Below are 12,841 nucleotides of genomic sequence, written 5' to 3'. Positions count from 1 at the left end.
ATATTGAATATGTAATGCACCGCAGAATAATTCGAGTGTTATACGAGATAGAAGAGAGGTAATCCGCAGGTATGAGATTTTAGTATCGCTGCTTTGCAATTTTGTAAAATACATTCAACCTTCGTACCTTCGTACATGTATAATGTATGAGCAGGAATATGTATAAAAAGATATTAAAAGCTTCAATTAGCATTTCAAACGCATGAAAATGTAATGTAAGTGCGGAACTGTGAAATGTCCTGTTCACCTTGAAATTCTCCGTATTCCTCGTGCAAAGAGATTAAAATTATCACGCTTCGACACGCGAAAATTCGCCACCACGCGAAGAAAGTCTCGTCGTTTTAGCGATTCGCACTCCCGCAAATTCGAGCGTCATCACGCGACAATCGCGAGATTTTCGTCGGTTCGACAATACGTTCGCAAATACGGCAGACTAATTATTGCGAAAACGTCTTCGTATACGCGTCACATTAACGTTCGTTACTCGTAACCGCACAGACTCGCGGACCGGTTTGCGTATCCAAACGTCGCGGCACCTTTCGATCGGTGCAAAGTCCCGGAGTCTGCAGACCGAGGCCGTTTTCTGAGCAAATGTGAGTCAGTCGCCATGTCTTGCCGGTTAGGAAGGATCTTGTAAGCTCGCGAGAACTCACCATTTCCTGTGTGGACCTCGTCGCCGCGCCGGGTAGGATAAAGGAACCGATTATGGAATACGCAGGCAATATAGAATGGGAGCTTATTTCTTCTATAAAGCACTGCAACTGTAAAACAGCACTTACTGGGAGTTGTTGCATTTATTTTCAGACGAGAAATTTTCAGACGTAAACGATTTTCTATTTACGTTCCGTCTAAAAGTTGTGGAAATCGAGTTGCTTTTGTTTGCTGAAAATAAATTCACTAATGTTTACAGTCAATGTGCACTCTCAATATAGTTGTATTAATAATGTTTTATCATTTAATTGTTATTCCTAATTTTTTTAATGACATGAAAAGGATCTATTCTGCGAGGCGTATTGAATATAAATCATTGGAAAAGCAGATAACTAACAACTTGAACAACTAACAAACTGAAGAATTCGCCAACAATGGAACAAATTTTTTTCTGTTTCATTTTTTATTAATTATGTTTATTTTCCGCAAAAGGTATGTATGATATCTTTATACCTTTTCAATAAATAGTCGCAACTTTTTAATGTACAAAATAATTTGTCCGATGATTATAAACAATGTTTTCTCAAAAATGCAAAGCTTTTCTCTTTATTGATTGTGTTATTACTTATTAATATTCCTTGAATTTTTTTCGGTAGTCCATATTATCTTCCATTTTTTCGATCCACTGATTTTCTCACTTTTTATTTTTATATTAGCATTTAAGCTGCAATTGAACTTTAGGTACTTTCTTCAATTGAATCTTGCAAGTAAACATGTCTCTCGATATTTCTATGTTATTAGAAAGTTGAAATATGCATTTACATTGCAGTAATGTCGATTTGAAAAAAGGTATTCCATAATCTGTCCCGTTACCCTATATTTGCGCGTACGAACGAATTATATTCCGTTTTGAGTCGGTCAACGCTTCGGAATGAATCTCAAGATTGCTCGCGGATATATTAAACGCGGCGTTCTACATTTTCAGTTATCCTCCACACTCGCTGCTTTATTAATTTATAGATTTTCTATACTGAGCTCGACGTGGATGTACCACGATGTGCTGTCGAAGAAGGCGAATTCGAATATTGCGGAGATTCTGCATCGGCCCATCAGAGAGCTGGCGTTTTCAGAGAACAGTAATATGGGCGTGAGTACATACACTTGAAACAATAATTCATGAATATTTCGCCGCGTTGACGTCACTTCCTTAAAAAATCGATGTTGAAAATAAGATTTTTCGTTCCCTTTATAGGGAGAATTTTATAGTAAAAATTATTGTAGAATTTTGTAATCAAGAAATATATCGATATTCCGCTTTAAGTTATTATCTCCTCCTATTTCTATGTGCTATTTATATACTTTAGGAGCTGAAATGTACTATTAAAAAATTTAGTATGTGCATTTAGCAAAATTTATTACCTTGTAAACTCTGTATATAAACAGACAATTCCTACGCTACCAGAAAATATAATATTTAGTAAAAATGTTGTAGTACAAATATTTGAAAACTTGGTGGAAAAGATTTATCAATTTTCTATTAAATTCTTGAAAAATATGTAAAAAGTTTGAGTATTAACAGGAACGTAGGAAGTTCTCGTTAAATCTGAAAAGATATCGAGGTTATATCGGCCATTTTATTCGTAGAAATTATTAATCCTTCGAAATTAGATAATTTCATTTTCTATCTTATCTGATAAACACAATATATCTTGTGCACTAATTTAATATATTGTAAATAATCAAGCAAAGTAACATGAAATATTGATATTCCGCTTTAAATTATTATCTTCCCATTTCACATGTTATTTATATATTTTCGGAGCTAAAGTGTAGTATTAAAAAATTTACTTACTTTTGTAGAAAATTTATATACAGAAATCTCTAAAATTTTTGTTAGCGCAGCAAACACACACGTACAGTATAAGCTACAAATACTTTTATATCAAGTAAATATTTATACCAACTGGCAGTTCAAGATGCTAATTTTAAAATTTTTTATCGTCTTTGTCACGTATTAAGCAATGCTCTAATTCATTATTCAATGCTCCAATTCAATATTATTGCATACTTTCAGTGTGTATAACGCTTGTAATTCTGTGCAACCAATACGATATAAATTTTGCAGAAAATATCAGTATTTTGTCGATAAGGTATCTATCAAGTATGATATCTTCTTAAGAAAAATTTTAGAATATGAGTTGCTTTACTGACTTTTTAGATTTATGAAACTACTAATAGGTTGTATAAATATTATTTTTTTACTATAATATTTGTATGTGGATGAGGTGTTTAACTTATTATTACCGTTTAAAAAATAAAAGCGTTCCTGCAAGCTAAATGTTTTATTTTGAAATAAGCAAAAAGCTTAAATGTTTTATTTTGAAATAAGGTAACAGCCCTAATTATGGATCATTGAAGGTTAAAGTAATTTTCAATCATTTACATAAATTTGTCGGTCGAACTCTTGATATCAATATAAGTAACTAATATCACAGTTTTAGGACGAAATTATTAGACTTTAAATTAGTTCGTTTTAAATTATAAAAAATTAATTAGAAACATTTAGTAAGTTTTAATTATGGATCAGCAAATATATATCACGTGCTCGTATATAACGAGTTATACGATACTCAAATTTATATTAATAATGCCTATATTCACATTATGTTTTAATTTGTTTAGATGTATGTATAGTACAACCTACTCGTCGTCTATCATTGTATACTTATACATTAAGTCAAACTGAACAAAAAAGTTCTTTACCATTTTGCAAATGACCACATAGATATTTAGATATTAACTGAGAAAAATTTGTACATTATCGCGCACGATCATGTGTGTAACAATTTTCTTTCATGAGTAATTAAAAATCTATGTAGTTATATGCAAAATGATAAAAGGTTTTGTTCAATTTGACTTAATGTACAAATACACAACACACATCGTTATATAGCGTTATAAAAGAATTAGAAAAGTAAAATTTTATCTTGAGTATTTTAGTTTTAAACATTTTATATACATGAAAAATTTTTTAAACATGACAAATTAATTTAGACAGTAAAAGATTAAATAAATTATATAGTTGCTATTATATATATATGTGTGTGTGTGTGTGTGTGTGTGTGTGTGTGTGTGTGTGTGTGTGTGTGTGTGTGTGTGTGTGTGTGTGTGTGTGTGTGTGTGTGTGTGTGTGTGTGTGTGTGTGTGTGTGTGTGTGTGTGTGTGTGTGTGTGTGTGTGTGTGTGTGTGTGTCAATTAATTTAATGATTGCGATTTAGTCATAATAGCTATATTAATATAATTTATTGTTACATTACCATATCGCGCATTTACCAATTTTCTTTAATTAATATCTCAATTGTTACGAATATCGCAAAACGGTATAGGACTTTTATGTTCACTCCAATCTGTTTTACGCTCTCGCGAAGTTAGAGAATAAAAATTTTAAGAAAAGTTAAATAAAATTTGACACGCACACAGAAAACACTTGGCGTGCCAGGATAAAATTTCACACGCACACACAGAACACTTGGCGTGCCTATTCTTTCAATGTTACTCGTACAACATATGCTCCAAAGATTTTCGTAAAGTGCTAAAAGTATTAATGCGATCCCCTCTGGCATGCCAAGTGTTTTGTGTGTGCGTGTGAAATTTATTTAACTTTTCCTAAAATTTTTACTTTTGTATGTTTACTAAATAAGCTTTTAAAAACTATATTTTCCTAATTTTGTGTAATTATCAGAAAATAAAGTCAGTAGATACCTAATGTAGTGTTCATATATGCAATGTAGTTATAACAATATTTATTGTGTATGAAATTAATTTCACTTGGCGTAAACCGTTTGATATTACTTCTTTTTGTACGAATTTTGTCAATAACTTTTTTTATAATATTTTTTCCAAGTGAAACAATCTATTTTACGCTCTCGCGAAGTTAGAGAATGATGACTCTGTATACTATATAACACAGATGTAGCAATTGATGAGGATAAGTATCTTGTAAACATTTAATTTCTTACAGATACCTTTTACAGATATCTATTTATAAATACCTTATAGATACCTCTAATATATAATATATAAAAATTGAAAAGAATTTATATGAAAAGAAGCAATAATGTTTCTGTATTAAATCTTTCCCGATAATGGATGCCTAACGTGAAAATAAAATCGCTCTCTAATCAGGTTATTAACGTTTCCCTTGCAGATCTTTGTCGCTCTTTCGGTGCCGCTCGACGATCCGCTAAGTTCAATCTCTCTGTCGTACTTCTTCGAGGCCAACTACAAATTACCAGCGAACATAACGTTCTTCGAGCCTTGGTACGCCGAGGGAAAAAGAAAGAGGCGAAGTATCGACAGAGTCGCGATCTATCGAGTTCTGGAAAATAAATTCGAGAAGTAAGTTCGCGAACAAATAATCGCCGTTTACGTTAATTAACGTGCCTCTCCCGATGCCAACGACTCTATATAATCCTTTCGCGGTGTCTTCGTTTTTTTGTTGTTTTCTGTCCGATGGGTTTATCGGCTGGCGAACTGTCTGTAAATAGCTCGCGCAATATTCGAAATTTTCAGCTGATCGAGCATTTCGAGCAATTCTGTCATTCGCTAATTAAGCAGAATTTCCTCTCTCATGTTGAACGGCACTTTTACAAGATTCTTCATTACTGTTACATGTATTCTCTAAATATTTTCCTCTGGTAAACTGTTTGGCCGCAAAATTTTACCGCAAAATTATCATTCATCTTGTTCCTACACTTAGAAAAAAAGCAGTTGGATTGACAATCGGCAATTTTCAAAAAAATATTGTATCTATTGAACAAATGACACGTTAATGTAACAATAAATTACATTGATATAGCTATTGTGACCAAGGCGCAATCATTAAATTAATTAATATACATATACTCACACATACACATATATATAGGGTGTCCTATCTAACTTGACCATCTTAAATATCTCGCTTATGTTTTATGGTAGAAGGATGCCAAAGGGGGACATTATTCAGTTCAAAGAGACAAATACTGTAAAAAATAAGAAATTTTTCTCAAGGTCATATTTTTTTAGGATTTCAAAGTCATTGTTATTTTTTTATATAAGAAAAAAAAAATAGAAAAATAAGAAAAATTTCTTGTTTTTTACAGAATTTGTCTCCTCGAACTAAATAATGTCCCCCTTTGGCATTCTTCTATCATAAAACATAAACGAGATATTTAAGATGGTCAAATTAGGTAGGACACTCTGTATAATAGTAACTATATAATGTAGTTAACCTTTTATTGTCTAAATTAATTTCTCATGTTTATACAATTTTTCATGTACATAAAATGTTTAAAACTAAAATATTCAATACATATAAGATGAAATTTTACTTGTCTAATTCTTTTATTTTCCCAAAATAGGCAGTATAAATATTAATTTACCATCTCTGCTAACGTAATAAAAAAGCAGCCATATTGCGACTTTCACGTCACATCGGTCAAGACAGTAACGACATTCATGTTCGAGATAAATAATGATGAAACTGAATTGTGATTTCAGAATCACAGTAGGGCAGTAGAGGATTAATCGACTAAATGTTTACTTGAATGAATTTTGTCCGTTCAAGCAAAATCTCATTAATTCAACCACTTTTTCTCTCAATGTACGCTGAAACCGTGGAAAGCCTGGAAATGTCTATCACTAGTTTTTATAAACCTTTGAATATATAAAAAAGGCAAAACTAAGAGACATATATATTTTTCTAATTGATTTCTCGTACGATTAGTAAATGCCGCGCTATAAATAATTACAGACACGTAGGGGCAGATCGCGTTCTGTCTGTCCGTGATGCATTTGTACTTATATAATACGACCTTCATATCTCATATATCCAAAAAATAACGATACAGGAAATAATTTTATTATACATAGTTGAATTTGGCACAAAATTTTTACATACACACACACGTATATCTTTTTAATCATTTTTAAAAGATAAGTTCGTAAAAATAATAAGACCTGGAAATGCATTAAAAAATTTGAAATTGATACGAAATGTAAATATATAATTATAATACACATCATACATTATGCAATTTTGTTCAAAATATTTTCTCACATATCTCACGTTTTCAAAGATATTCACTCGATATACGCTGATGAAATATGTGTTATAGAAGCAGTTTCGAGCAGTTAATTCAAGTTCTAAAAGTTCGAGAAAACACTTTTAGAAAAATGTTGCAAGATCTAAATTTATAATTATAAAATACATCATGTGTCTCACACAATTTTATTTAAAACATTTTCTCATTTATCTCATGTTTTCAAAGATATTCGCCCGTGATCAAATATGTGTTATGAAATTAGATTCAAAGGTTTCAACTCCTAAACGTCTGAGAAAACATATGTAAAAAAAATTTTGCAAAATCTAAAAAAATTCATAGTTATAAACATAGTTATTACATTTTATATCAATTTTGCTCGGTAATTTTGTTTGGCATTTTCTCATCTTACATTTTCAAAGATATTCGATCAAATATAAGTTATGTAATTAGTCTCGAAGGATTGGTTCAACCCCTAAATATCTCTAAATACCCAAAAAAACACTCATCAAAAGAAGAAATGCATATCTGTTATTTTGAGCTTCTCTACAATATATTCAAGCTTCGTCAGAATCGGTGAGTGACACTTCCAGACTTCCCCTTGTGAAATAAACAACAGCGATCGATCGCTGCGGTTTATTATCGCGGGTATCAGCGTCGAGTCGCGTACGAGAGAAGTTTTATCGTGACGCTCGGAACAGAAGGAAAATCAGCGAGATTTCCAGGCAAATACACCGCCGGTTCCTCCGTTTTACGAGCAGTCAGAGCACCTGGGAATTGCGTTACACGTCGTCCGACTCGGCTGCTGCCGGTATTGTATTCGTAGGCACGAATTACGTATGCGAGCCATCGATCCCAGTATTTAGAGAATCGTAAAATGCGAAACAAATCGAGGGGCGAAACGGCAACGCCGAGCGATCCGTTCTTGTACACTCATCCCCGAATTCCGCGGTTTCACGTGACTTTTCTCCAATGTTTCTTCCTCCCTGCCGCAGCTCCGGGTATTCCGGACGAGACTGCCTACTGAGAGCAATCTGCGAGACCTCGGAATTTCCGCTACGGCACAACGGAGTGATCGGCGACATCGTGCACGTGCTTTTCACGTAAGTTTGTTTCGCTTTACCTTAAACTTAGAACTCTAAACATGAAAAAAGTTACATGAACACTAAACATGGACCAATTTTACCGAGCGTATCTTTTCTCGCTCATAACTGAAAAATTTAACATTCCATAATTTAACATTTCATTTTTAACATTTAATATTTCAATTTAACATTTTATATCAGAAATCTAATATTTCATTTTTTATTACGGTATAAATCATCAAGGAATATGACTAATATGCTTGTGATTAAATAAAGTCGAGAAAAAAATTATAATAAAAAGAAGCAAAACATATGTGTTTCCAAACTTCACATTTTTCTAACTTGATATCAGTAAACTTTATCCCTGTTTAAAATTTTGAAGTTAATGAGCGCTATGAGAGATTTAGAATCTTGTAATATTTACAGACAAAAATGTCGGTAATTGCTGAAAAGTTGACGATTGGAATTAATATGTTTACCACCCAAAAATTTAAAACAAGACGTAGAAATGGTATTTTTTCTCATTTTTGTTTAGCTATTGCAAAGGCAAGCCCACTTAGGCTCTGCACAGCAATGTAACGGTCGTGAAAATTAATACCAAATTTGTAAATCTAACTAGATCCTATTTTGGCACACCAAGCTAGATTTAATCTTAATGTGTCTAATCAAGCCTTATCTTGACATAGCTAAGTATACTCTGTCTTGGCATACCTAACTAGGGTCTATATTGTTATATTTAACTATTAATATATTGGATTGGAAAATTTCAAAATAATCTATTTATAGCAATATTTAAATGCACACTTGTAGACTGTGTAAAATTTTCGACTTAAATACTATTTTTGTAAACCAAAACTAAAGTTAGTTATTTTGGTTTTATTTCAACTTTATTATCATAAATTCGAGTCTCTCTCTCTCTCTCTCTCTCTCTTTCTCTTTAAGATTTTATTTTAAATTATTCCAGAAAAATGATTTAAACTATGCTCAAAATTGTTTAAAAACTTTATACATCCAAATATTTGTGTCGAATGACTAAAAAAGGCTGAAATCATAATGATAGAACAAGAATTAGTGCTCTCAATGTGACTTGATCGTATTCTTGAAAAAAGACCGATAATATCATCCTTCTTTCATTATCGTCAGGCTTCTCCGAGCCCTTTAGGCGGTCACGAAAATTTACCCAGAGCTGACGGTCTTTCATAGTACCTCGCCGACTTGTTCTCCTTCACCCTCACGCGAGCGAGATACGCACGATCCTTGGTTAATAACTCGACTCCGCCTAAGCGGACTACCGTTCAGTCGACCGGCGCATAAAACACGCCGAAGGATGCAGACGCGAATTTCCTCCCGTTGCTCTTGTGAAAAAAGGATAAGAGCGCCAGCGGCGGTCTCTTTTTTCCGGGAGTGCTACGTTCCAAGGCGCTGCAAATTGGAGTAGATACGCGCAGTGGAAAAGCAAATTTGGCTTCCTCGCAGCAACCCTCCCGACCCATAGACGTGCATCCGCTTCGCTCCGCTTCGACTGGCTCTCGCGGACGAATAAGCTCTCCAGTCAGGGACGTATGAATAAAGGACGCGAACCCGCGGGCGAAAACGACATTGTCGGCGTAGTCATGGTCGTCGTCGGCAACGTTCTCGCTTGTTGCCACGGCGAACGAACGAGAAGTTTCCTCCGTGTAACGCACAATCGCATAACGCCTCGCTCAATTACGGGACACTGGGAGCGCAAAACCGATCATTTCAACGCTATATAAATTGACATTAATTAATTTAACTGAAATATTTTCAATAACGATCGGCCCAAAAATGGCACAAACATAACCTAATATTAATAGTCATCATTTGAAACAGTTTCTCACTTATATCACACAATGTACGTATAGACAAGCTAGAGAGTGAAGCTACTGCACTGTAGGAGTAAATTCCACTTGGCAATCGCGTCGACTGAGAGCGATATCTTGCCTTTCTTCCTCACTGGATGTTAAACAAAAACAGAATGATGTCCCGCGTCGACGTGATCGCCGAATGGAACTTACCCTAAGTGTATGACAGCAGGAGAGTTTAGTCGCGCGAGAGAGGTGACGTACGACGCGGTAAGGCCAGCACACGTATATTACCTAGAGTTCCTCTGGTAAGAGTTAGGACACCACACAATTACTCCTGATTGGTCCGCGTTCCGTCCGCCATTAATATTCCGCCTGAGATGAGTGAGAGTGAGAGGGAAACTCTAGTAGGAATAAGACAAATGCTCTAAAAAGACTGATATGACAAGCACACGCTGTAGCTTTTCTCTCACACATTGAGTAAATCAACTTATTGAGTTCGTTTGGAACTACAAACGTTTTGTAACACATAAAGAACGATTGTCACTGGTCTACGGCTCTTCGAAATATTGTAAGGTTAAACAGATCGGGCGGAATACAAATGGCGGACGGCGTGTGTGTGTCCTAACTCTTACCAGAGAAGCTCTAACATTATCGAATGCTTTACTCTATCTTACATGAGAAATTTCCATTACGCGACATGTAAGATAACCCTACAGCTACGCACAAAGAAAAATGTAATGTAAGGTAAATGTCCCAATAGCCGGACATTTAACAGCGTAATACTACAATTGCTTAATTTTATAAAAATATATAATACTTAATAATGTAAAAATATAATTAATTAAAAGCTAAGACTTTAAGAAGTATTATTATGATATAAAAGATAGTAAAATTATCAAAATTATTTAAAAAATAATCAAAATTTGCAAGATTAGGAATGTACCAATACCCGGACAATGCCCCTATTGCTAAACTCAGTTGACCCAATATCCAAACATGATAATTAAAATAAAATTACAAATAAATTCGTCATATTTTGATTGATTTTTTTATTTTTATTTTTACCGTTTTTCATGTCTTCCAAAGCAGCATTCTCGTCCTTTTGTGTATATGACTTTTTTCTTATGCTTTTGGCATACTTATGATCCTATAAAAAAGCTATAATTCATACGGTATTAATGCAGATAACAGTGCGAAATATTTGCATGGATGCCGTTTAGAAGTTATATTTTAAATGCTACCCAGATAGCACAGAGAATTCTAAAAGAATTCAGTCGTATGTCACTAATTCTGAGTTCATTTTTAGATACTAAAAGGATTCTTTTCACTGAACTGAACTCTGAAAAATTCTTTTTATATCTGAAAATAAACTCAGAATTGGTGACATACGACTGAATTCTTTTTGAATTCTTTTTGAATTCTCTATGCTACCTGGGTATATAAGTATAGAGGTTATGTAGTTAAAATATACACTTTCAAATTACATTGATTAATGTGTCAATATTTACTTACTCTTTAAACTTTTATTGACAATAATTTTAATTAACTTTACTTATAAAAATGTTGTGATAACAGTTATTTCTCGATTTGCTTGTTGGTACACGCGAGGACATGTGTAACGCGAGTTGCATCGGTAATTGAACGTGTAGCCGATTACTAGATAATTATTATATCACGAAATTATTGTACCAGTAGCTAAATTCATAAAATTTAACTATAAATAAGTTTTTTTATTAACTAAATGCATTCTTATAAGTATTCTTTACCATTTCCGGAATATATAACGTAATGCTTATGAGATAAAAACAATAAAGTCAATAAAAAGTATCTTAACAAATATATCAAACTTCTTAAAAAAACATTTAGAACATCGTGAAAGTATATCCTGTATCTAATCATGTTACAGTTTTCTTTTTATAATAATATAATTTAATAATAATTTTTATAATACTTAAAATAATTCAACATATAAATGTTTTTAAATATTGATAGATTTTAATTAAACATTAATATTATATTATACTAAAAGAAATAATTAAGGTTAATAATAATAATTTTCCGTATATATGTCCGGATATAGGAACATGTCCGGCTATTGGTACCTTTACCTTAACGTAAAAATAGAGTGTCGGACATTCTCTTACTTTACGTTACGTATTTTTTGCATTATTGTAGGATTGACTTACGTATTGCATAAAAGTGAAAAAAACGCAAAGTTCTCACATAAAGTAGTGTAAAGCGCTAGTAATGTAATGCCCTCTCCCTGCTATTCATTATTAAGAGGATGCTGAAGTCAATGACGAACTCGAACAATGTCGATAATGCAGAGATGATCGTCACTAACGTAATCCTTTTCGTATTTTTTGTACAGAACTTACATGAATGTATGTTATATTTTGTTTTACCATATTCAACGGAAAATCTAATCATATATGTATAAAAATCTTTCTGCAAACTTTTTCGATATTTTTGAGCTTCCAAATGCAGATGCGAAGGTAAAGCAATGTTTTTCAAAATTTTTCAAATCTGTTTGGAGCATCCACACTTTCGGTATGTACAAATTACGGAACTTTTGGATTAAGCAAATATTACAACTCACAACTTGAGATTTTACATTAAAAATTTGTTGTTCATTTTCATCACATATCGAGCAATGCTCCTATTTATTTTTGCACGTACTTTTACTGCGTAAAAGCATTTGTAATTCTATGTAAGCAATACAACGTAAAATTTGCGGAAAAATGTCAGTGTTCTGTCGATAAAGTTTTCAGCTTCAGTATCCCCTTAAGATGCAGAAAATACTTATATTCACCATAAGAATTAATATAGAACTAAATTCAAATCTGAGTATCTCACATGAGACAAGTTTCAAGTAACGACTATTAATACGGATTTCAAATCGTAGATTTTATGATTTTACGATTATCAACGCTATTATTAAGAACATGTGAGCTAATAAACACTTTTTGTCTTAAAACTTTCATTCTCAGAGCTGTAGCGAAAGACGTGGTTTACATAAGATACAAATGACGGGAAGCGGACGGTTGTGATCTCTTGAAGATTCTTGTGTTTCGGCTCGAGGCACGCACGGTACCTTCGCGCATTGTCTTTTTCGTCGCGACAATGCACGACTCATCTCCTTGTCTCTTTCTCTCTCTCTCTCTCTCTCTCTCTCTCTCTCTCTCTCTCTCTCTCT

General features: G+C 33.2%; 1 protein-coding gene across 8 annotated transcripts in view; it reads left to right on the top strand.

The window, feature by feature from the left end:
• Nucleotides 1-489: 489 nt before the first annotated feature.
• The window catches only part of LOC116843465, an 88,760-nt gene continuing 76,408 nt past the window's right edge, over nt 490-12,841 (top strand). For 3 of the 8 annotated variants that reach the window (XM_032813946.1, XM_032813966.1, XM_032813913.1), the window contains exons 1-3: nt 611-1,798; nt 4,859-5,049; nt 7,730-7,837. In XM_032813946.1, coding sequence (XP_032669837.1) covers nt 1,583-1,798; nt 4,859-5,049; nt 7,730-7,837 — 515 coding nt within the window. In that variant the 5' untranslated portion in view covers nt 611-1,582. Of the gene's footprint in view, nt 1,799-4,858; nt 5,050-7,729; nt 7,838-12,841 lie in introns of all 8 variants that reach the window. The other 5 variants (XM_032813952.1, XM_032813921.1, XM_032813959.1 and 2 more) reach the window with 5 other exon arrangements.

Source organism: Odontomachus brunneus, unplaced genomic scaffold (genome assembly GCF_010583005.1).
Source record: "Odontomachus brunneus isolate Ranch 3 - 2012 unplaced genomic scaffold, Obru_v1 Obru_scaffold_003, whole genome shotgun sequence".
Taxonomy (NCBI): domain Eukaryota; kingdom Metazoa; phylum Arthropoda; class Insecta; order Hymenoptera; family Formicidae; genus Odontomachus; species Odontomachus brunneus.
Note: the sequence above shows the minus strand (reverse complement) of the source record. Positions and strands in the feature narration are given on the sequence as shown.